The 24,812-nt window shown below is 46.4% G+C and overlaps 1 protein-coding gene across 1 annotated transcript in view; it reads left to right on the top strand.

Annotated features, from left to right (window-relative positions):
- Positions 1-24,812, top strand: part of MEGF6 (multiple EGF like domains 6) — a 91,408-nt gene that overhangs the window by 41,801 nt on the left and 24,795 nt on the right. Inside the window, exons 4-9 of the mRNA XM_058818746.1 lie at positions 12,988-13,110; positions 18,939-19,064; positions 20,773-20,895; positions 21,477-21,599; positions 23,935-24,072; positions 24,618-24,740. Coding sequence (XP_058674729.1) covers positions 12,988-13,110; positions 18,939-19,064; positions 20,773-20,895; positions 21,477-21,599; positions 23,935-24,072; positions 24,618-24,740 — 756 coding nt within the window. The remainder of the gene's footprint in view (positions 1-12,987; positions 13,111-18,938; positions 19,065-20,772; positions 20,896-21,476; positions 21,600-23,934; positions 24,073-24,617; positions 24,741-24,812) is intronic.

Here is a 24,812-nt window from a genome sequence, read left to right on the forward strand (position 1 = left end):
TATAAGCAGGGCTCAGTTTGTGTTTGAGCCTGATGTGCTTTTGATGCTTGGGCTGGACCCCTGAGCTGTCTGCAGGACTCTGAGCCTGGGGTCTGGCTCAGTTTTGTGACCAAACTTGTAGGACACAACCTAAATGAGGATAAGGATGATGACTTTCTGTAAGTTTATCAATCTGTTCAGTAATTCTGGCCTCTTTGATTAGCTAGTGCAACATTTCTGAATGCAAGTATTAATTAACTGCTGGTTTATTATATTATTAGCTAATAATGAAAGAGTTTTCATTATTATCTTTTAAGCATTCTGTAAGTATCCTTTCTGTATTCTTTAGTATAGTTTAGTATAGTATTCTTTAATATAATATAGTGTCATAAAATAATGAATTAGCCTTCTGAGAACCTGGAGTCAGATTCATCATTCCTCCCTGTAAATACAATAATGTCTCAGTGCTGAGCATCTCCCTGGGGACTCTGCTGGACCCTCCAGACAGTTTGAGCAGGGTTTGTGTGCACCACATCAGGCTGGACTTCTCCAGACCATTTCTAAACACTCTCAGCATCCTTCAGAGAGGTCACTTTTTTTTTCCTCCACAAAGCAACAGACCCAAAAATTTGTCTGTTATTTTTGTTAAAATCAAAATAATAACGAGAAGCATGTGGGCTGTTGCCTTGTGTAAATATTAAGATGAGCTGAAGTGGTCCCTGCAATGTTAGGAAGCTGCTCTTGGAACAATCAGCAAAGGGGACTCGTGACTGGAGTCCACCTTCCTTTGGAAATTGCTGCAGCAATAGCATGAAATCCCTATTTTCCTCCTGGATTCAGCCTGTTTCAAAATTTTTAGTGGAATGCTGTTCATTGCAGCCTAAACCACAAGTTTTAATTTGGAATTTTACTATGGCCAAATAATACTGTGAAAACGTCTCAGAGTAGCAGGGCTTGCTCCCCCTGAGCTCAGCCCTGCGAGCACATTGTTTCAAAACATTCCAGAAAGTTAAATGAGGCTTTGGAGCTTGCCTCTGGAAAATCCAATAAGCTATTCCTACTTCTTATTTAATGAAAAAGGTAAAATAAAATTCCCTTGCTTGCAGGAAGCGGGAATGAGCGTTATGGTTTTCTTTGGAGCAGCCACGGTGGCTGTTCCTCATTTCTGCTTCAATTTGGTGATTAAGCTTTGCTTTTTGTCGTTATTTTAAGAACAGAATTTTGGTGTTGGGTGCTGTTTTTGGGGAGGTGTGATGCTAACGAGGCAGTTCCACAGTGAAACATTCCCTGCTTGGTGTAACCTTGGAGTTGTGTAACTTGGTGTGGTCTAACCACAGCAGCCTGGTGCTCCAGGGGGAAATCCTGATCCCCCTTCCATCCCTCCTCAGCCTGGTTTGGGGCAAATCCATGGGTTTATTGCAGAGTGGAGGATCAACTTCAGCCCCAGCTGGGCATAATCAAAACCAAAACAAAATTCCTAACAATATAACAAGCAAAAGTTTTACAACAATTTATCTACCATAAAAAAAAAAAAAAAAAGAATTAATTAAACATTACAAAAATAAAAAAAATTACAAATTACATTACTAAATTATTCAAATATCTTTTCAATAACTTCCCAAATCTCACAGCTCCAGGGGGAAATCCTGATCCTCCTGCCTGCCTTCCATCCCTCCTTAGCCAGGTTTAGGGCAAATCCATGGGTTTGTTGCAGGGTGGAGGATCAACCTAACCCTAACCCTAACCCTAACTCAGCCCCAGCTGGGCATAATCAAAACCAAAACAAAATTCCTAACAGTAACAAACAAAAAATTTCACAACTATTTATCTACCATTAAAAAAAAATAACATTACAAAAATTAAAAAAACCTACAAATTACATTACTAAATTATTCAAATATCTGGTCAATAACTTCCCGAACCCCACAGCTCCGGGGGGCGGGGGGGGAGATCCTGATCCTCCTGCCTCCCTTCCATCCCTGCTTAGCCTGGTTTGGGGCAAATCCTTGGGTTTATTTCAGGGTGGATGATCACCCAGCCCCGGCAGGGTCGCGTTTCTCCACGCGTGGGCTGCGGGGGCAGCTCCGGGTCCGGGCAGCCCCAGCCCATCCCGGGACAGTCCCGCCCTTACCGGGGGTGTTCGGGGCGCTGCCGGGCCCGGCGGTACCTGCGGGGGGCGGAGCGGGACCGCCCCCACGGCTGAGCCGCCCCGCGCATCCCCTGCTCCGGCCCGGCACTGCTCGCGTCCCGTCCCTGCCGCGTCCCGCTCCATCCCTGCCGTGTCCCGCTCCATCCCTGCCGTGTCCCGCTCCATCCCTGCCGTGTCCCGCTCCATCCCTGCCGTGTCCCGCTCCATCCCTGCTCCATCCCTGCCGCGTCCCGCTCCATCCCTGCCGTGTCCTTCTCCATCCCTGCCGTGTCCCGCTCCATCCCTGCTCCATCCCTGCCGTGTCCCGCTCCATCCCTGCCGCGTCCCGCTCCATCCCTGCTCCATCTCTGCTCCATCCCTGCCGTGTCCCGCTCCATCCCTGCCGTGTCCCTCTCCATCCCTGCCGTGTCCCTCTCCATCCCTGCTCCATCCCTGCTCCATCCCTGCTCCGTCCCTGCCGTGTCCCGCTCCATCCCTGCTCCATCCCTGCCGTGTCCCGCTCCATCCCTGCCGTGTCCTTCTCCATCCCTGCCGTGTCCCTCTCCATCCCTGCTCCATCCCTGCTCCGTCCCTGCCGTGTCCCGCTCCATCCCTGCTCCGTCCCGCTCCATCCCTGCTCCATCCCTGCCGTCTCCCGCTCCATCCCTGCTCCATCCCTGCCGTCTCCCGCTCCATCCCTGCCGTGTCCCGTCCCTGCCGCGTCCCGCTCCATCCCTGCTCCCTCCCTGCTCCCTCCCTGCTCCGTCCCGCTCCATCTCTGCCCTGTCTCGCTCCATTCCTGCCGTGTCCCGCTCCGTCCCTGCTCCATCTCTGCCCCGTCCCGTGTCACGCTCCATTCCTGCCTCATCCAGCTCCATCTCTGCTCCATTCCTGCTTCATCCAGCTCCATCTCTGCTCCATTCCTGCCTCGTCCAGCTCCATCCCTGCCCCGTCCCGTTCCATTCCAGCCCGGTTCTGTCCCGCTCCATCCCCGTTCCGTCTCTGCTCCATCCCTACCCCGTCCCGCTCCAGCCCGGTTCTGTCCCGCTCCGTCCGCACTCCGTCCCCGCTCCCTCCCCGCTCCCTCCCCGCTCCATCCCTGCCCCGTCCCGCTCCATTCCCGTTCCATCCCCGCTCCGTCTCCGCTCCATCCCTGCCCTGTCCCGCTCCGTTCCGCGCTCATGGGCCGGCCCTGGGCGCTGCTGTGGTGCCTGGGCTGCCTGGGCGGCATCCCGGGCTCCTCGGGCGAGCACTACCGCTACCTGTGGAGGAGCTGCTACCCCTGCTACCTGGGGCGAGCAGGGTACCCCGACCTGCGGCCAGGTACGTGCGTGCCCTGGGATGGTCCCTGTAGAACCAGGTGATGGATTCTGTGTGCCGGGCTGGGGCTCCCTGCAGGGCTCTGCCTCGAGGGGTTTGTCCCCAGATCCCCCAGATGCAGGGTGGGGGTCCCAGGCTGGCAGCCACCCAAGTGACAGATTGGTGACCTGACTGTATATCTGTATATGTGCCTGTGCTTTGTATTATTATATTTATTATTATTATTATTATTATTATTATTATTATTATTATTATTATTATTATTATTATTTCCCCATTATATTTATCATTATTATTATATTTATATTATATTTATTATTATATTTATTATTATCACTATTATTTCCCATTATATTTATCATTATTATAATTATATTCCTGTTATATTTATTATTATTATCATTATTGCTATTATTACTGTTATTACTACTGTTATTATTATTCTTCAGTGCATTTCTTACTCTCAAAAATCAGTTCTGTGTTCTGGCAGAGGGGGGAGAGAAACAAGAGTTTCTCCACATCTGTTGCTGTCCAGCTGGGTTAAAGATAGCTCCAGTGCCACATTCCTTAAAAAGCCAAATGCATGCATTTTGTTGGGGTATGTGGATTGTTTTTTTCCCTCAGCTCCAAAGATCTCACCCCAGTGCAGAGCAAAAAGTGAAATTTTGGTGATTTTAACGTGAAAAAATGGTGCCTTTCTGTCTCAGTGAGGTTTGTTGGGGCTGCGTGAGGGTGGCTCAGCAGATTCTCCCCCAGGACAGGGCTCGGTGTTATTTGGGGTTGGGTTTGTGCAAGGGGAATCCTCTGGCAGCAGCAGAGCTGGGCATGGCCGGGGGATTCAGGCAGAGGAGCCGTGTCAGGGATCACTGCCCTGGAACATTCAGCCTCAGAGTCCTTTGGAAGCAATTCCCAGCCTGCTGCAGCGTGGGAAGAGCTTGGCCAGGCTTCCCATGGAGCAGGTGGAGGGGATGGAGCCCTCGGTGCTCCCTCTTCACGTGGCTCACGTGGGGTGGCATCTGGGGACACGGAGCCAGGTGTGAATTCTGCCACTGCACCTCCTCTTCCTCCTCTGCGTTTGCTCAGCTGCCTCCACGGCAGGAGAAGCTGGCGGGGATTTAGGAAATAGCAGAGAATATGTGAAGGTCACTGAAGAATTGGGATGCTTGGGCGTAATGCAGACATCAAGGAATGCATTATCTCATCCTGGGATAATGCTGATAAATAAATAAATGCCCCAAGCAGTGATATCAGAACAGTTGTGAGATGTGCCAGAGATTTGGAAAGGGGCGAGTCTCTGCATTGTTATTTATAGATCAGATGTTTGTCTCGAGCTCACATTTTGCTGTCTCCATCCAACTGTGTTGGCTCAAAGTAACTCCCCAAGACAGGCTCCTGAGATCCAGCTTTGTGCTGGATCCAACCTTCCCCTCCCTAGTGCAGAATTCCTCAGATCCTCAGGATCCTGATCCTGTTTCTGCTCCTCTCAGCTCCATGGACAGGCAGCTCTATGCAGGCTTGACTTTATCTTTATCCTTGGTGTGAGGTGCACAGCTGAGGGGTTTCCTGATGGGTTTTTATCCATCTTGTGACTTATCCTAAACTGGTATCACTGTGTGTCAGAGACATCTTTTATGAAAAATCCTTTCTTTAGGATTTTTCCTCCTGTGAAGCTGAGAAGCCTTAGGAACAAAATGTAAACATTGATTATCTGCTGCTGTAGAATGCAACAGGTGCATCTGTGATTGGCCCATGTTGGTTGTTTGTAATTAATGGCCAATCACAGCCCAGCTGGCTCGGATAGAGAGTCCGAGCCACAAACCTTTGTTATGATGCCTTCTTTTTCTATTCTTAGCCAGCCTTCTGATGAAATCCTTTCTTCTATTCTTTTAGTATGGTTTTAATATACTATATATCATAAAATAATAAATCAAGCCCTCTGAAACATAGAGTTAGATCTTCATCTCTTCCCTCATCCTGAGACCCCTGTGATCACAACTGTGTGTTTGCTTAATTTGGTTCATTTCTCTTTCTATGCCTGAGCTTCTCTCTGGCAGGTAAGAGGAGTTCTCTTGGTGTGATTTCAGAGTCCCAGATGTTGTCTGGGTGTGATTTTAGAATCCCAGATGTTGTCTGGGTGTGGTTTTTAGGGTCAGCGTGCTGCTTTCCCCGCAGTTCCCATCCGCCCAGCCGGCACACACGTCCCCACAGCCGTGTCCCCTCAGCTGGCAGCTGCCACAAGGCACAAAGCTCTGCTGTGTGCACATCACCGGCAGCTCTGAGCGTGCCAGGAGAGGGAGGAGGTGCTCTCTGCTCTCTCACTGAGCTCTGGGTGCCTTGATGTGCTCCCTGTGTGCAGACAGGGCTCTGCTGGGGCTTGGTTGTCAGAACTCAGCACATCCCTCTGGGTATCCAGAGGTGCCAGGACCCCTGCCAGGGGGCTCAGAGACCCTGGCACACAGCCCAGAACACCTGGGGGTTTGATTATGACCCGTGGAGCAAATTACGAGCTTTATATGAAGGCCTGAAAGCCACAGAAGTTTAAGTAGTGTAATTATAAAGTTATCACTAGGTGAAAAAGTAGATTTTGGGGTGTTTAGAATGGGGGTTTTTGGGGACAAGATGGAGGGACTTGGGCGTGTCCAGCCTTTCTTCCTCTTCTTCTCTACCTCCATCTTCTGCTGGGATGGTGGCACTTTTGGATTGGTTTAGAGTAGAAACCCACTGTCTGACATAGGTGAGAGATATTGGAAAGTAATTGTAAACGTGTTATATCTAGTTTGTAGTATAAAGAGATAACACTGCCCTGGGGGCAGGCAGTGTACCACGAATTGTCCTGCTGGATGGACCTCGGCTGGACAGGAGAAAGAATTTTATAGATGAGATACAACAAACAAGTCTGAGACCGAGTACTGAAGAGCTCTGACTCATTCTTTGAACGTGAGGGCTGGAACAGAGACTTTTCATGTGTCTCAGAGCTGCAATAAACTGCAAACTCCTGAGACTTGGTGTCACTGCAATGGCCCATGGCAGCCCTGGGTGTTGTGTCCTCATACAGCCGCCCTTACAGGAGGGGCTTTGTGCTCTGCTGGGCACTCACCATCCATCATCACTGGGATATCCTCTCTAAAGCAGCCAGAAACCAGCAGAGCTGTTGTTTGATCCCGCTCCATCAGCTCCTTCAACAGCTACCCCAGAGCTGTGGGATTCACATTCTCTGAACACAGAAAATTCTCTCTCTCTCTCAGTGTTTTTACCCAGAGAAGCAGAGAATAGAATGATCAAAACAATTCTTGTCTCATTTGCTGCTCCTGTGTTTGTGCACAAGTGGAATGCATTGTGGAAAGTTGTTTACCTGAAGGGGTTTGGTAATTGGATTCTGGTGTGAGTGTTTTGTTTTCTAGGCCAATCTCTGCAAGCTGTGTCCTGACAGTCAGGAGAAAGCCACGAGATTTTGTTCAGTTGAGTTCTTGTTCCGTTTCAGTTTAGATGTAGTGTAATACAGTATAGAACAAATATAGTATAATAAAGTGATTAATTAGCCTTCTGCTATCATGGAGTCCTGTGTAAGAGTGTGCTTCTTGCTGATGGAGTGACAAAATTTTTTTTTTCTCCTTAAAAGGAAAGAAGTCCAGAAGTTTCTTTCTTTGACTCTTTAAGTTTCTTTCTTTGAAAAGACACTTCATAGGACTTAGGGGACTTCAAATTTAAGGATAGCTAATTAGACAGAAGCGAAAAAGTCTTGCCTAGGCAATTAACTAAAAAAAGGAATGAACAAAGAAACTAAATTGCTTTTGTGAGGTGTTTTTCAGAAGCAGGAATGTCTAACACATGGCTTAGTTTTTCTGTTTGCTATTTTGCATTTAGTAAACCTTTTTGTTTCTAACATACAACAAAAGCCATCCTGCTAATTATTGTGCCTCTAAGAGTAGCTGAACTATCTTAAGTATGTTATAGGCGTCCTAGAGCTCATTAGACCTAACTGGAAGAAGTTTTTATAACACTCCTGCTCATCATTCCTCTTGCCAGCCAGGCAAAATTTCACCAATACAGGGTCTCCATTCCCAGCTCCATGTCTGGGAATCCACAGGGAGATCTTTCACTCAGAGTGAAGCCTGCACAGGGGTAAAAAACAGCGATGAGAGAAGGTTGGAGAGGGTGAGAGCAGCAGCAAGCCCGGAGCAAGTCCGGGTGCTTGTTGCTGCCTGCACCTCTGCTCCGTGCTGAGTAATTCCTAATTACAGCCCCATCCCCAGGCACTCAGGGGAGCACAGGGGGGAGCTGGGCCACTCTTCCAGGAGAAGGTGAGCTGAGGACAAAGCCAGGAGCTGAGACAAAGCAGAGTTTGCACTGCAGCAGATTGTTCTAAAGGTGATGCATCCATTCCTTTGGAATCTTCTGCTGGGAATGGCACAAGTGGCGTGGGCAAGCTCTGGGCATCTCCTACCTGCACTGGAAGGAATATTGGCCTCAATAGCTCCCTGCAGCTCTTCAAGTGATCTCTCAAATGCCTGGTTTTGGAAGCTGAGGGCGTGGAGATGCTCTGCCTGCCCCAAATGTCCTTTTCCTTTCCTCCAGTGAGTCACTCACCTTCCTCAGCCTAGAGGAGGAAAAACCTTCCAGGCCAGCAGAGAGGAGATGAAGCATTGTCCTCTCCCATGGCCTCCTTGCACTGCTGGACCTTCCCATGGCTGATTTGTCTGCACACAGGGAGTGTGGAATAACAGGGCATCAGAACTCCTCAGGTTATTATATAGGTTATATATATGTTATATTATATAGATAGAATATAACATATAGATTATAAAATATATATTATATATACTATGCTATATATAATATATAATATATAATATATAATATATATTTATATAATATATAATATATAATATATATTGTATATAATATATTATATATTATATTTTATATATTTATATAATATATATATAATATATAATATATAATATATAATATATTATATATTATATATTATATATTATATATTATATTATATACTATATGTTATATATACAATATTTTATATATAGAACATTTTATATATCTAATATATAAATATATAGTTATATATTATTATATATATGTTATATATGTTGGGACTGTGTGTTACATGCAAGAAATGAAATAATGCAGAGGATTTTTTCATTCTCATCTGTGTCCATAGTGTGGGCTGGCTGTGCTCCCTTCCCCAGCAGCAGGGACTCTTGTATCCTCTTCATTCAGTTTTTTTACTCCTTGAAATTGCTGAATTATCTTCAGCAAACTGGTACTGGAAAGATAAACTCACTGAATCCCACACATGCTCATCTGGGTGGATTTTAATTAACCTTTTCCCTGCAGCCCTGCTCTGTAATCCAGGCTAATTGCTGCAGGGATTAGAGCCTGGCACTGCTGCTCAGCTAGACAGAGCAAACCTCAGCAGTGCTCTCCTCCTGCCTGTGCTCCCAGCTGGGCTCCATCCCTCCTCCTCAGCCCTGCAAGGAGATAAACTGCCTCCCCACCAAATATTTAATGCTTTGCAGAGCTGCTGTTGCCACTGTCTTCCCCCTGACGTGTAGCTCTTGTTGGGGATAAATCAGTGTTCCTGCTGGGAGGACCTGTGTGTGTTCAGGGAGTGCAGCCAGCCAAAGCCATCTCCTCATTCTGTGCCCTGTTTTTTGGGTTTGTGTTCATCTTCCCTATGTCTGATTGCTGTATTCCCTGTGTTAATCAATGCAGGTGTCTAACTAAACTTTTTTTTGTAGTTTTGTGTTCACTTTTCCTTTTTTTGATTGCTGTATTCCTTGTTAGTCCATATAGGTGTCTAACCAAACCTTTTTTATGGGTTTGTATTCATCTTCCCTATGTCTGATTGCTGTATTCCCTGTGTAAGTCCATGTAGGTGTCTACCAAACCTTTTTTTTGGGTTTGTGTTCACCTTCCCTGTTTTTTGTTGCTGTATTCCCTGTGTTAGTCCATGTAGGTGTCTACCAAACCTTTTTTTTTTTTTGGTTTTGTGTTCACTTTCCCTACTTTTGGTTGCTGTATTCCTTGTGTTACTCCCTGTAGGTGCCTGGGGTTTCAGGGACTGTTTCTGCTCAGGGAACAGGCTGGGATGAGCCTTCCTTGCAGAACTCCAGTTTCTTTACACAGCATAGATCAATATTTCTGCTATCTCATTGATCCAAGCCCCATCCCCATCCCTTGCTGCGTTGGGCTCCTCCTCCGTTGCCTTTTCCTGGTGCCCAGTGCCCCATGCATGCAGAGCAGGGCTTGGCAAACCCTGTCCTGGCACGGCTCAGAGTCAGCTGAAGAGAAGCCTGTATGCTTCTCATTTGCTCTCCTTTGGAATTATTAATTCCAACCAGATTTTGTCAGCTCTCCAGCAGGAGAAGAGCCGTGCTGTGCCACGAACCACAGCTCACACGGTGTCACGTAGGGCTCTGGCTCCTGCTGCCAGGACCTGCCCAGAGCTGCTCCTCCTGGCCCTGGGAGCAGCTCCTGTTGCTTCCCAGTCTGTTGTATTTGCAGGGAGGAATGGTGAATCTGACTCCACGTCCTCAGAAGGCTGATTTACTATTTTATGATACTGTATTATAATAAAGAATATAGTTATATTAAAGAATATAGGATATATTATATATTAAAGAATATAGAATACTATACTATATTAACTATATAGTATACTATATATACTTATATATACTTATTATTATTATAGTATACTTAATATACTATATTAAAGAATATAGTTTCTATTCTGTATTAAAGAATATGGTTATATTAAAGAATATAGAATATATTATTTTATGATACGATATTATATTAAAGAATATAGTTATATTAAAGAATATAGAATATATTCTGTTATTTTATTATATTATACTAAAGAATATATTTATATTAAGGAATGTAGTGTATATTGTTTTATGATACTATATTATATTAAAGAATATAGAATGAATTATTTTCTGATACTATATTATATTGAAGAATATGGTTATATTAAAGAATATATAATATGTTATTATATATATGATAGAATATGTTATATACTATATGATATTGAAGTTATATACTTTATATCATATAGTATATAGTTATATATAGTATATATAATGTATATAGTATATATATTATATAACTATGACATCATATAGTATATATCTATATAATATATAGTTATATACTATATGATTTTATAGTTATATTAAAGAATATAGAATATATTATGTATTAAAGAATATAGAATACGATACCATATTAAAGAATACAGAAAAGATACTTACAGAAGGCTAAAAAGATAATAATGAAAACTTGTGACTCATTCCAGAGTCCCTACACAGCTTGGCCCCGATTGGCCAAAGAGTGAAAACAACTCACAGCAGAGTCCAATGAAACAATCACCTGTGGGTAAACAATCTCCAAACACATTCCGCATGAGCACAACACAGGAGAAGCAAATGAGATAATAATTGTTTTCCTTCCCTCTGAGGCTCCTCAGCTTCCCAGGAAGAAAATCCTGGGCAAAGGGATTTTTTTCAGAGAATGTGAATGCCACACCAGTCCGTATTCCCTTTGACTCACCGGCTGGATGTGCTGCTGGTGCCAGGCTTGGCTGGTGGATCTGCCCCCTCTCTGCCCCTGGGGACAGATTTGTTTTGGTCACACCATGGTGCAGGGTGTCCTAAAATCTCCCTGGTGCCGCAGAGGAGATGAGGGAGAGGCTCCAGGAGGGGCTCTGGGATTTGGGGGTGGCATGGAAAGGTGATGGGTGATTCTATGGCTGCTCTCCCCAGCCAGGAGGGGGCTGGGATGGGGACAGCCCTCTGCAATCACGGAGATTTAGAGGGTGAAAAGTACAAAGGGGGAAAGAAGAGCCATGGAGACAGGAGATGTAAAATTGCTGAGTGTGAGTAATGGGGTGAAAGTAAGAAGTTTACTCAACACATCACTAAGTTTCTTGGACAGTGAATTCTCGACAGTTTCAGATTAGAGTTGAAGGGAAGCAGTGGAATAGTCATTTAAATTCAGACCAAAAAACTTTATTGTGCTACATAAAACCTTCCCAAACCCCAGTTTTCCTGTTTCTGAGCTGAACAGAGCCAGTTCTGTGTATTTATAGCTAATCCTGCCCACAGAGATGAGCAGGGAGTGCCTCAGGGGCTCTAGGGTTCTGCACTATCCCAACTGTGTGCAGAGGAAAATGATTTAATCAGAATTAGGTGGCTTTGACCAGCATCTCAGGCTCATGCCATCACATTTTTCCCCTTGAAAAGCCACTTTTGCTTTGGCACACTCTTCATAGGGCATCACTCAAAGCTTATGTTTCACCTCAAAAATCTATTTATTTTCCTTTCTTTCAGTATTAAGTGTCTTGGAAAAAAAAAAAAAAAACCAGGAAGAAAAGAGCAAAACCTCCTAAAAGGCTGAATAAAGCAAACGGCTGGCATTACAGAAAGGAGCATTTTGCTGGGTTGATGGAGACCACAGCTGCAGTGGGAGCTCTGCAGGAGGAGCCCAGCCCTTCCAGAGAAGGTTGGGGGTTCCCTGGGAATCACTGGGACAGAGGAGGAGTTTTTATGATCTCTGAGCTTTAGGTTTTAATGCTTTAAGCCTTTCAGAGTAAGGGCTACTTTTGCATTATCACTGCAGAGCTCAGAAGACTCAAACAGGCATCACCTTTCCCACTTTTCCCATTCTGCCCCTGACCCAGACCTTCCCTTGCTGCTGGCTGATTTTCTTGGCAATTAATCTGACAAATGTAAAAATTTGGCTCAGCCAAGGCTGCGTTTCTCCTTGTTTTTGGTGCCTTTTCCCAGCCCATTGGGGCTGTGGGTGAAGCAGAGCTGGGTTTGGGCACTGGGCACGTTCCTGCACCTCTGGCGTGCGAGGACACGGCCGGCTCCCCGCCCTGCCGTGATTCACTCAGGAAATGTTTCTTTATCTCCTCAGCAACAGTCCTGGATGGGAACTGAGCTGGCTCAGGGCTGGCCTTGCTGGGAAGGGCTTGGGGGAGCTGGAGGTGAAGAAAGTGCAAAGAAAAACCCAAATGGAGAGAGCCAAGCTGCTGAAGTTTTTCTCTCCATGGGGAAGTGTGGTGGTCCCAGGATGGGGGAAGAGATGAGAATCTTCACTCCACGTTTCAGAAGGCTTATTTATAATTTTATAATTTTATATATTAATATTTATTTTATATATTAATATTTCTGATCATGACACAGGGAGAAATCTGCCTCAGAAACTTTGTTTGCCAAGCAAGGAAGTGTAAAATATGAATAATCCATTATCCTGGAGTCAGTGGGAAAGGTGACCATTGGCAGGCGATCAGAGGAGGATGGTTTGTGCTGACTGACAAATCAAATTCGGTTTTTGTGGTTCTTGTTCACTGGTTGCAGGTTTGTCCCTGGAATTTCACAAACAGCCTGACTTACTGAACGTAACAAAACGGCCAATCTTGTTCCCTTTGCTTTCATCCCTCAGATCCAGAGTCGGGCAGCAGAGGATAAATATTCCAGAAATCCTCTTGTCCACTCTCCTGAGCTTTTCCCCCTGTTTTTTTGCAGATGTTGACGAGTGCCAGGTGCACAACGGGGGCTGCCAGCACCGCTGTGTGAACACCCTGGGCTCCTTCTACTGCGAGTGCCAGCCCGGCTTCCGCCTGCACACGGATGGCAGGACCTGCCTGGGTAAGCCTGGCCTGCAAATCTCTCCTTTCAGCCCCTTTCCTACCAGTAAACCCATGGCAGTGAACAGAAAACCCAGAAAACCTTGATTTCATCACTCCCTCCCATGCTCTGTGCCCAGAATGTGAGATAGTGATGATGGGTTTGGGTTTCTCTGCATCCCTGTGTCTTCCCTCAGTCTGTGTCCCTTTGTTCAAAACATTTCCATGTGTTCACATAAAACTGGGGCTGCTTTGCTGTCCCTGAGTTTATCCTGGTTCAGGAGAATCCCTGGTTCAAAACATTTGCTGTTCTTCCATATGGACACATAAAACTGGGGCTGCTTTGATGAGTTTATTTATCTGAGTTTATTCTGGTTCAGGAGAATCCCTGGGTTTAAAACATTTGCCATTCTTCCATGTGGTCACAAAACTGGGGCTTCTTTGCCATCCCTGAGTTTATCTAGTTCAGGAGAAGTAGCTCCCAAGTGCTTTGGTGTTTCTGCTTTTGATTCAGGATATATGAGTTATGGCATTCTCAGAACAGATGCATAAATATAATTATGAGGATTTTCAAGTCAGGCTTCATTTTGACCTCAGTATTTCCCCAAAATTTCAGTATTTTCACAGTATTGCGGGTGTGACAGACAAGTGACATTTAATGTGGCTGTGTGTGGAGCTGTGGCCATAATAATCCAAAACTTTCTTCTCTGGGATGTTGGTCCTGCATTTTCTTGGATGGTGCTTGTTCAACCATCACCATCCAGGCACCAGGTTTGCCCTGCAGCTGATTTTGGGGCCAATTCCTTGAAATGTTGTTTTCTGCCTGCCCCAAACTGGAGCTCGGAATGGAACTCAGAGTCTGCCTCCAGCATCTGTGGCTGTTTTAATTAAACCACTTCTCCCCCACAGCTTCATTTGACACATTTTTCCACTATTTGAGGGATATTTTCATGCAAGTGGAAAGAATTCCCGGGCCGTGGTGTTCGCAGGGTTTTCTTGGAACACAGTCACGCTCCGGAGTCTGCCTGTGTGTTCCAGTTGGGAACGGAGATGTGAGCAGGAAAAATCCATCCAGGGAGGCTGTGCCCAGCTCTGCACTGGCTCACATCTGGCCAGTCCAAAATGACACCCAACCAAGTGAGGTTTAAGGTGCAGGATCCCCATATTTCACTGGAAAAATCCAGAAGGGAAAGGTTGGCAAAAAAGGGACAAAGCCAAGCCTGGCAGCCAGCACTGAGCTCCACACTTGTGTTGGGGTGAGGATCTGCTGCTGCTGCTCACATGTAAGTGTGCTGTGGTCTGTCATCTCCTAATTGTCTCTGGGATATGTTGCTCCCTTTCTTGTGGTGAGCAGTGATCCCGTGCAGCCACATTTCACAGAGAAAAGCAAGGCACAATTCTTCCCAAGAATACTTCTGGATTTCACATTCTCTGAACCTCAGAGAAAGGAAAACCAATTCTTATCTCATTTGCTGTGCCAAAGTAGGATGCAATATGGAGATTGTTTACCCAGAGTGATGGTGTTTAGTTTCCTTGGCCTAGCAGGGCCAGGTGTGTGTGTGTGTGTCAGGACTGTGGGCTGGCAATCACAAAAACAGTACAGTTATATACAGAGCTGAGTGCTTAACAGATTCAGTTTAGATGTAATGTAATATAATATACTAGAGAATAATATAGTATAATTAATTAATTAATTAGCTTTCTGATATCCATAGAATCCTCATCATTCCTTTCCTTTGGGGGCAAAAATATCAATGATAATCCCACAGCCTCGTGGAGCTGATACCAGGAGTGCTCAGCAGCCCCAGAAGCTCTCAGTAAAAGCATTAAATGGATCTCTAGAGGGAGGAATCTCCTCTTTAAGAGGAGTTTCCATGATTTTCTGTCACTCTCCAGGCTGCCCTGCTGGTGTGGCTGAGCATTCCCACAGGATCCAGCCCCGCTCCTGCTGCCTGTGCCCAGCACTGCAAACCTACTTTGCATTAAACTTGTGAGCAAATATTAGACATAAAGTGCAGTGCTAGAATTCATCTGCCAAAAGTGAGAGGTCTCTGTTCATGAAATCTGATCGTGAGTGAGTGGGGCAGTTCCTGGAGAGCAGAGCCTGCAGGATCTGCAGTGAGTTTGTGAGGCTGGTTGCCTTGTAGTCAGTTCTGAGGGATTTGGGGTTAACTGCTCAAAGCTGTTTTTCTCCTCAAGCTGGGATATCCTCTCATTTTCTGTAGACATTCTGTGCTGTTAAAACAGAAAATATTGCCACTTGATATACAGAATAGGCCAGGAATGAAGGGAACTGGAGACAGTGAGCATCCATCCATCCATCCATCCATCCATCCATCCATCCATCCATCCATCCATCCATTCCTGTCCATCCATCCATTCCTGTCCATCCATCCATTCCTGTCCATCCATCCATCCCTGTCCATCCATCCATCCCTATCCATCCATCCATCCATTCCTGTCCATCCATCCATCCATCCCTGTCCATCCATCCATCCATCCTTGTCCTTCTGTTGAGGGAAGCTCACAGCTCCACGCTGGGACAAGCACAATTTTGGGTGGTAGGAAGCTCCTGACTGCCCCAGCCAGAGTGTTCTGGGTACAGAAAGAAGCCTTTGCAGTCAAGTTTCTCGTTAAGGGCTGTCAAATCACGGATCTCATTCTTTAAATGCTTCCTGGTCCCCACAAAACCCACAAAGGCTGCGATGATGGATCGGCAGCGCTGAGCTGGAGCTCCACAATTCCCCTACAATGTGCTGGCATGGCTGAGGGTTAGCTGGTACCTCCTGTGACTCAGGAGGGCCCAAAAATGGCTTAAAAGCCCTTTCCTGTGCCGAGCTCTCAGCTGGTGCTGTGCAGCTCCGTTGTGCAGGATCCTTTTGTTGCGTCTTTATTTCAATCTCTGCTGAGAGAGGGAGAAAAGGAGCAGCAGCGAGTGAAACTGAACAAAGAGAGGCCTTGGGCGTCCTGAAATCACCTCTTTCTTCATCAGAACCACATGGGCAGGAGGCAGGAAGCTGACATCTCCAGGTTCTTCTCCACTGTTGCAGCAGAGGGATGCAGGCCAGAGGGGTTTGATGGGAGCCAATTGCTTTTGTTGGCCTGAGGAGCAGAGAGATGGTCTGGATTAACACACAACATATTTCTGGAAGTTGTCTGAGGTTAGGAGGAATCAGTTTGGGATTACATTGATGGAGCCCTGTTTATATGAGGAGAACTTCAAATGAAGAAATCTCAGTGACAGGGGTGATATAATGAGCAGAGGGACCAGGCCAGAGGTTTGTGTGGGTTTGACCTGTGTGTGCAGGGACCACGTGTGCTTGGTGGGGCTTTCAATTTTACAGACAACTCGCACATTTTAGGGAATTTGACCTTTTCTTTGCCCAGTCACACATTTTTCAGCCTTTTCTTAGAATTGCTGGGTTTTTGTGACACTGCAGAGGGAACATCCTGCTCAGTTCTAGTTACAGCTGCTCACAGTCATTCTTAGGGCATCAACTCACTGCTCCTGGTGGCAAATCATTTGTCTCTAAAGGAATGGTGAGAGAGAGGGAAAAGGAGAAGTGAGAAGAGAGAGGAAAAGTCAGAAGGGCAGCTGGAGGGTGCAGAGATCAGGTATTAAATCAACTCCTGTGTTAAGCTGCTGCTGCACAGATCCACATCCCAGCTGTAATCAGCAGCAAAAATCTCCTTTCCATCCCTCTTTATCCATTTCCCAGGCCTGAGAGGGTCAGAATGTGGGAGCAGCATCTTCCAGCAGCACAGACAGCGGGGCTGGAAAGGAACCTCCCTCTCTCAGACACTGAAATCTCATCTGTGGAAAATCTGTCTGCGCCGTAATTACAACAATCTGTGTGATGTACAGGATGACACTGGGCTTGGCAGCCTTGTCACAGAAATGTTAAGCTCGGGCAGAGCATCTGGGAATGGAAATATTTTTAGAGTGGTTCTGTAAACAGAATAAAAACCCCGAGCAGTAATTAAAACAAGGCCAGCAGCGAGGTCTGCTGGCTGTGACTGAGGAGCCAGCTGAGGAGACCCAGCCTCACACAGGCTCTCTCTCCTGAAATCTTGCATGGAAGAGCTCAGACTTTCGATTTTTTTAGGAATTTGCAAGGAGGCAATTTTTTTAAACTTCAAATCAACCCGAATAACTGCATCCTGGGAGGTTATTTTAGACACAAGATGCATTGGCTTGTTCTGTGTTGGCCCGGTGCTTTTCCCAGATGAAGGAATGTTTTGGCAGGCATCAGCATTGTTTGACTTGTTTTCTTTTTTTTTTTTTATTTAAAAAAAAAGGCTCTCTCCAACAAGCACATTATTTATGGCTATTTTTGAATATATGTTATTAAACACTTAAATATATTGGAATATTTTTAAATGACCACCCATCTCTGCTAGGGCTTGAGTAGTGTAACTGTGACCCAGAGCTTTTCAGGAACGTTAAGTATTCCTGTTTTTTCCTTCCAAATGGATTAAAGGAAACAATGCCAGCACAACTAACATAAACCCCAAGTTCTTGCTCCAGCCTTATGTTTTATATGGCAAAATCCTGACCCTGTCAAGCTGCTTTTATTCCTCCAAATGTTGTTTAGCTAATCAGAGGTATGAAATGAGAAGTTGAGTTATTTTAACATTTGGAATGAGAGTCGTCCTCAACTCTGAGTCAAAGCATTTTTTTTTTTTTGGCAGGGGAAGGGTGTGCAGAAAAAAAATGAAAATATATATAAATTTGACTATATTTTTGTCCTGAGCCAAATATTTGTTTTCAGTCATGTACAAGAGCAAGGACCCAACTTGCCTTGGGATTCAGAGGTGTGTTATTTCTGCTGGTAGCTGCTTTCCAGGTCTTCCTGCTTTCAAAACGCAGTGCTCACCTGAAGGATCAGTTTGGGGATAAATGGTCAGGGGATCTGTTTTGTGCTGTAGCTCAGGCAAAACCTTCTTCAGTTTCCTGACTGTTTGGAATCTGCTGGGCTCCTTGTGCACAGAAAAGCTGTGGCAGGGCCAGGAGCTCCAGTTTGGAAGCTCAATTCCCAGTGCTGCCTGCACTGAGGGTGAAATCAGAGCTCCTGTTGCTGTGTCTCCATCTGCTCTGTCTGGGTGACACCGCTGCTCACAGTGTCCCAGGTTCCACACAGAAATCTCTGCTCAGAGCGCTGAGCTGGGCATTGTTACACCTGGCCCAGATATGGATTTTAAAACATTTTTCCCTGAGTGTTCCTACAACTGGCAGCTCCTGCTGGGCTTCAGTGACTTTTGCACATCACAGAGCCAGAAACTCAGTTTTTTTACAGGAAAACCTGCATGTGCCTGAGCACAACTCTCAGAGCAGTAATGGCTTGAACCAGCTGTGCCACTGCACCTGCAGGGACTGTCCTGGAACTGAAGGATGGGAATTTCAGCTAAAGGATGGGAATTTCAGCCCCAACACAGGAGCCTGGCTGCTGACACGGCGCCCTTTGGAGAGGGAGGATGCCTGGCAGGAAATGTGCTTCCCTCCCATGCAGTGCTGGACAGGACCTGACCCAGCTCCCTCTGTCCTGGAATCACATCCAGGGACGCTCCTGGGGCCTCTTATGGTGGGAAAGAACCATTTTAAGGGGAGATTTAGGCTGAGCATTAGACAGTTCTTCCCCAAAAGGAGGATCAGGCATTGGAATGGGCTGTCCAAGGAGGTGCTGGGGTCACCACCTTTTATTCTACCCAACACTGGTGAGCTGATCTTGCCTTGAAAGAGCAGGGTGCCCACCTGGCACTGTGGTGGGTGGCCTCTCCTGCACCCCCCACATCCCCAGGTGCCACCCAAGCTCTTTTTGTGCCAAACCTTGTGTCCCTTTTGCCCTGCAGCTCTGAACTCGTGTGCCCTGAACAACGGAGGCTGCGAGCACGACTGTGTGCAGGTGACCCTGGCCCAGCACCGCTGCCAGTGCAGGCACAACCACCAGCTGCACCAGGATGGCAAACGCTGCATCCGTGAGTCCTGGGGGGCTGGGGGGCCGTGGATTCCAGCTGGGAGCTGTGGGATGGTGTGGTGGGGTTCACAGGGGTGCCAGGATGAGGGAAGAGATGAGAATCTTGATTCCGTGGTTCAGAAGGCTGATTTATTTTATTATATATATTATATTAAAATTTAATATTATTAAATTATAATTAAAATATATATCATATAAAATATGTTATTATATATTATATAATTCCATTAATACATAATATTAATATATAATATATAATATATAATATTTATATATTATTAAATTATATTAAAATATATATATTATCATAGATATTATTATATTATATTATATTATATTATATTATATTATATTATATTATATTATATTATATTATATCATTACATTACATTACATTACATTACATATATATTACATTATATTATATTACATTATATTACATATTAAATATATATATAATCTGTATTTTTATTATATATATTATATATATTTCATTAAAATAAAAACGATATATTAAAACTGTACTAAAAGAGTAGAGAGAAAGGATTTAATCAGAAGTTTTGCAAGGAAAGGAAAGGAATGTTAATAAAATCTTGTGACTGCTCACAGCCTTGACACAGGTGGCTGTCATTGGTCATCAAATAGAAACAACTCACGTGGACCAGTCAAAGATGCACCTATTGCATTCCACAGCAGCAGATAATGATTGTTTTTCTTTTCCTCTGAGGCTTCTCAGCTTCTCAGGAGAAAAAGATTCTGGCCAAAGGATTTTTCATAACATACGTCTGTGACAGGATGGGGATGCTCAGATGTCCAGCAGATCAGACTGGGGGATTTCCAGTAAAAACTCTGTGTGTTTTGTTGTCATGGACATATCCTGCGGTTTATTCCAAGGGATGGGAAGAGCTGGAGGAGTTGTAGCCAACAAAAATGAAATTGTATGAAGGCACAGGCTGCTGTGGGAGTGGAGGGACAGCAGAGTGTGGCAGTGGGGTGGGATGTTCTCCCTGTCTGGCTGACCTGCTGCTGGCTCAGAAGCTGAAGGGGACAGAACACAAGGTCGTTCTCGTTCATGGCAGTTTGCATTCAAAAGGCAGGAAGGAGGGAAGTCCTGAGCTGCTGCAGCAAAAGGAACCACTGGGATGTTCCAAACACAGCAGCCAGAAGGGTTTGGAGCATCTGTCCTGGTCCTGGGGCAGGTCAGAGATTGGGTAGGAGTATTTGGAGCAAATTTCCAGCACTGGCTGTGTAATCTCTGCAGAGGGACGTGCCCATGCCAAGCTTCTGCTGGAAGGGTTTTACCCAGCTCAATGCCAGCCTTCTGCAGGATCTCCTACTGGAGAGGGTTTTACCCAGCTCAATGCCAGCCTTCTGCAGGATCTCCTACTGGAGAGGGTTTTACCCAGCTCAATGCCAGCCTTCTGCAGGATCTCCTACTGGAGAGGGTTTTACCCAGCTCAATGCCAGCCTTCTGCAGGATCTCCTGCTGGAAGGGTTTTACCCAGCTCAATGCCAGCCTTCTGCAGGATCTCCTGCTGGAAGGGTTTTACCCAGCTCAATGCCAGCCTTCTGCAGGATCCCACAGCGTGCACATCCTCCCAAATGGGTGGAGCAGGGCTTTTCTGCCTGGGATTTTCAGGCTGCAGGCTTTCCTGCTGCTCTGTGTAGGATCTGTGTGGGCTGACCCTGGCTCTGTGCTGTGTCTGCAGTGAGGAACCCGTGCTCTGACAGGAATGGGGGCTGCATGCAGCGCTGCCTCAACCACCACGGCCGTGCGCGATGTGAGTGCCACCCCGGCTACCTGCTGGCCCCTGATGGCAAGAGCTGTGAAGGTGAGTGCCCTGCAGGGCTCTCCTGAGGGAAAAGCTCTGTGTCTGATGGGTCAGGGATTGCTCAGTGGGAACAGGGTGGAGGGAAGGACATGCCTTCCCTTGGGTGGTTCAGGTGGTGTCTGTGCCCTGCTGGAGCTGTCTGTAACAGCAGAGCTGCTCCAGGGCAGATTTAGGCTGGGCATTCTTCCCTGAAAGGGGGATCAGATATTGGAATGGGGTGTCCAGGGAGGTGTTGGAGTCACCATCTTTTGTTCTTTATTTAAGAATAAACTGGATGTGGCGCTGGGTGCCGTGGTCTGGTGACAAGGTAGTTTTAGATCACAGATTGGACTCGATGATCTCAAAGGTCTTTTCCAGCCTAATTGATTTTGTGATTCTGTGTGTCCCACTGTCATGTGATCCCATCTCCTGGAAAGCTTTACAGCAATTCCAAACTTAACTCTGTGTCTTTGTTGTTCTGGGCCCCAATGAAAAGTTCAGAGTGCAAGAAACCAGTGCAGAACTCAAATACCATAACAGCAGTCCTCTGGAAGGATGTTTAAAGTTCAGCCTACTTATCTTAGGTGTTCTCCTTCTCCCAGATGTGAACGAGTGCCTGACAGGGCTGGCCATGTGTGCACACCAGTGCCTCAACACCCGGGGCTCCTTCAAGTGCACCTGTAACCCGGGCTACGAGCTGGGCGCGGACGGCAAGCGCTGCTACCGTGAGTACCGAGGGCTCCAGTCTCAACTTCCTTTATGCCAGGGCCAGGATTAAATTGTGAGGTGGTATTTCTTGTTGGGACTCAGATGTTTGTTAGTTCTTAGCTCTGTTACAGTCTCACAAACCCTGAGTTCTACAGCACTCTAACAAACTAAAAATGGAGCCCCATCTCTCTCTCTCTCTCTACAACGCCTTTTAAGGATAAACTGTCCAATTAAGATATGACATCTAAATTATTTTTACTTTTAACCCAGTAACCAACCACCCATGCCTGCAATGCAAACTTTTTATCCAATTGCACAAAACCACCTAAACCCATGGAGAAGAAGGTGAAGCAGGAGAAGAAGAAAGAGAAGAAGGAGAAGAAGAAGGTGAAAAGGTGAAGAAGGAGTAGGAGGAGAAGAAGAAGGAGAAAAAGGAGGGGAAGAAAAGGAAAAGGAGGAGAAGGTAAAGAAGAAGGAGAAGAAGAAAGAGAGGAAGGAGAAGAAGAATAAGGTGAAAAGCAGAAGGAGAAGTAAAAGGAGATAAGAAGAAGGTGAAGAAGAAGAGGAAGGAGAAGAAGAAGAAGGTGAAGAAGGGCCAGCCACTGCCCTAAAACCTCCATCTTGCTCTCTATATATCACTATATTCTAAAACCCTTAAACTGTAAGTTTTCTACCCTGTAATATCACACACTTCTATTCAAACTCCACACCCACAATCCCAGTTCCATCATTCCATTTTGGAAGCTTCTCCATGGCCTCAGGTCAATGCACTGTTCCCTTGTGGGTCAGTCCCTGTCAGCACAGAAAGTCTGAAATTTTCAGTAACCAGGGCTCCAACACTCAGCCCTGCCCAGCAGGACAGGGCACACCTGGGCTGCTGCAGGCACGTGTTTGTCACTGCCCTCTGGGAATCACCAGGGCCAAGCTGTGGCAATCTCTGCTGAAGGATTTCACAAGCAGTTTTCAGGCTTTTTACTCCCCCACCAAGATAAAAATCTTGGTCTGATCTTTAAAGTCACCACAAAGCCACTTTAGCTGGTTGAAGGCAATTGATTTGCAGCCATTTGGCTTCAAATAAGCCAACTTCTGCTCTTGGAGACTCTGCTGGACAGGCTCAGTCAGCTGCAGATGTGTCACTGGAGGAATTGAGCCAGCGAAGGGATCACATCTGCTCCCATCAAGGAAAGAAATAAACTCTGTGATGCAAGAGTGAGCTGGACTGTCCTCACAGCTTCTTTGTGCAGCTGCTGCACCCCAGCAGGGCCAGGCTGAGCCAGAGCCACCAGCCCTGACAGATGACAGCCACCGTGGCAGTCCCGGGGCTGGCAGCTGGTGGTACTGGGAGCTGTGAGGGTCCCCTCGAGCAGCTGCTGCAGCTTGGCAAGGCTTTGCAGGCCATAAACGGGTCCTGAAAGGCATCAAACAGGGCAATATGGGGCACCAGGATGATGACATGAGGTTGAAGAGCCTAGGTGTGTACACAGCTTTCTTCTTAGGGCATGACACTGACATTGCCCTGGGGTCAGCAGAGCAGCCTTTCCACATGAAAGGCTCCTCCCTGCCCTTCCTAGCACGTTTCTTTTAAGCAAAACCCTGCTCTGTGCTGCTTTAATAAGGAAAGGGAAGAGGGAGATGACAATCACGTTGTGAAATCTGGAAAAAGCCTTCCACTGTGGCCCAGCTTTTGTTTTTGACAGGCACAGACCCATTGGGAAGCATCAAGAGCCCTTTCTTTCATCCTCCTTGGGTCTGAGCGCACGAAAAACTCTGTTCTTGAAGGCAGAAATTGTTTTCCTGAGGTTCAGGACTGAGTCAAAGCTCCATGAAACAAGTTCCTTTTGGTTTAAGAAAGCTTAATTAACTAGACAAGTTTACAGAAACCTTGCCAAGCTGGGATGATCTATGGCTGCAATTGATGTTTGCGCCGAGCGCTTTTGACATGTCAGGAGCTAACGATCCTGGCTTGTAGGCATCTGGATGTTTCCCTACTTAGCCGTGTTCTGCTGCTCCCATTTCTGCCTGGCACCAGCACAGCTCTGCTCTGAGCCTGAGCCAACTTTGGGTTGGCAGCACACGCTGCTGCTTGGCAGGAGTGGGAGCACTTTCATCCCAGAGACTGTCCAGAGCCTGCTCCGCTGAGAGGCTGCGTGAGATCCAGAGGTTTCTTTTTATACCCCAACTTCCCAGCCCAGCAGTGGCCTCTGTGCTGAGCTATTTCCATCCTTTCCCACTGCAAATCCCCCTCCTCAGCGGGGAGGCAGTGCCAGCAGCTGGTGGGGGCAGGCAGGGGCCAGCTGTGCGTGCAGATGTGTCCCACAGGATCCTAAATCCTAACCAGGCTGCCTTTTCCAGGGATAGAGATGGAGATTGTGAACAGCTGTGAGACCAACAATGGGGGCTGCTCCCACGTGTGCCACCACACCAGCTCTGGCCCAGTTTGCACCTGTAACTTTGGCTTTAGGCTGGAAGAGGACCAGAAGTCGTGCACTGGTAAGGAACAGGAGAAGGCCACAACACCTTGATTTCCATCCCAGGTAATGGTGAGGATCCCTCTTGGGATTTTAGGTCAGGATCCCTCTTGGCTACTGTATATGTGCATTTCAAACAGGCTAAAGAGGATAGAAACTGATGGAAAGTGAGAGCAGATGAAATATTGCTCTGCTCAAAGACATCCCTCAGGATGTACTTGGACAGCACTTATGACTTGGGCAGTAATTATGACTTCCAAACGAATTAGGTTTTCTCAGATGAAACTGCCCCAAGCAGGAGTCAGTCAGCTGCAATCACCCTGCTTGTAAGGACACCAAACCTGTAACCACAATCTGGGAATCACAATGAGCTTCCCTCAAGATTCCTCCCTGGATGGGGAGGATGATCAGTTAACACAAAACTCCATGATTTCAGGAGGAATTTGAGAATTCTGGCTCAGCACTTGGCCGCAGATCAGTAAAAGCTCCTCAGAACTAGTCAGGGAGCAGAGTACCAGTTGCTGCCACCACTGTGCAGTGCATTAACACCCTTTGTTTCTCATGCAGATATCAATGAGTGTGACACGGGCTCTCACTGCTGTCAGCAGGACTGCTACAACTACCCTGGGGGCTACGAGTGCTCCTGCCATGCTGGGTACAGGCTCAGCACCGATGGCTGTGGCTGTGATGGTGAGTGCCAGCACCTCCCTGGGCTCCAGGCAGAGCCCTGTGTGTCCCTCTATTTCTAATTAGCCTGTTGTC

Source organism: Ammospiza caudacuta, chromosome 22 (assembly GCF_027887145.1).
Source record: "Ammospiza caudacuta isolate bAmmCau1 chromosome 22, bAmmCau1.pri, whole genome shotgun sequence".
Lineage (NCBI taxonomy): Eukaryota > Metazoa > Chordata > Aves > Passeriformes > Passerellidae > Ammospiza > Ammospiza caudacuta.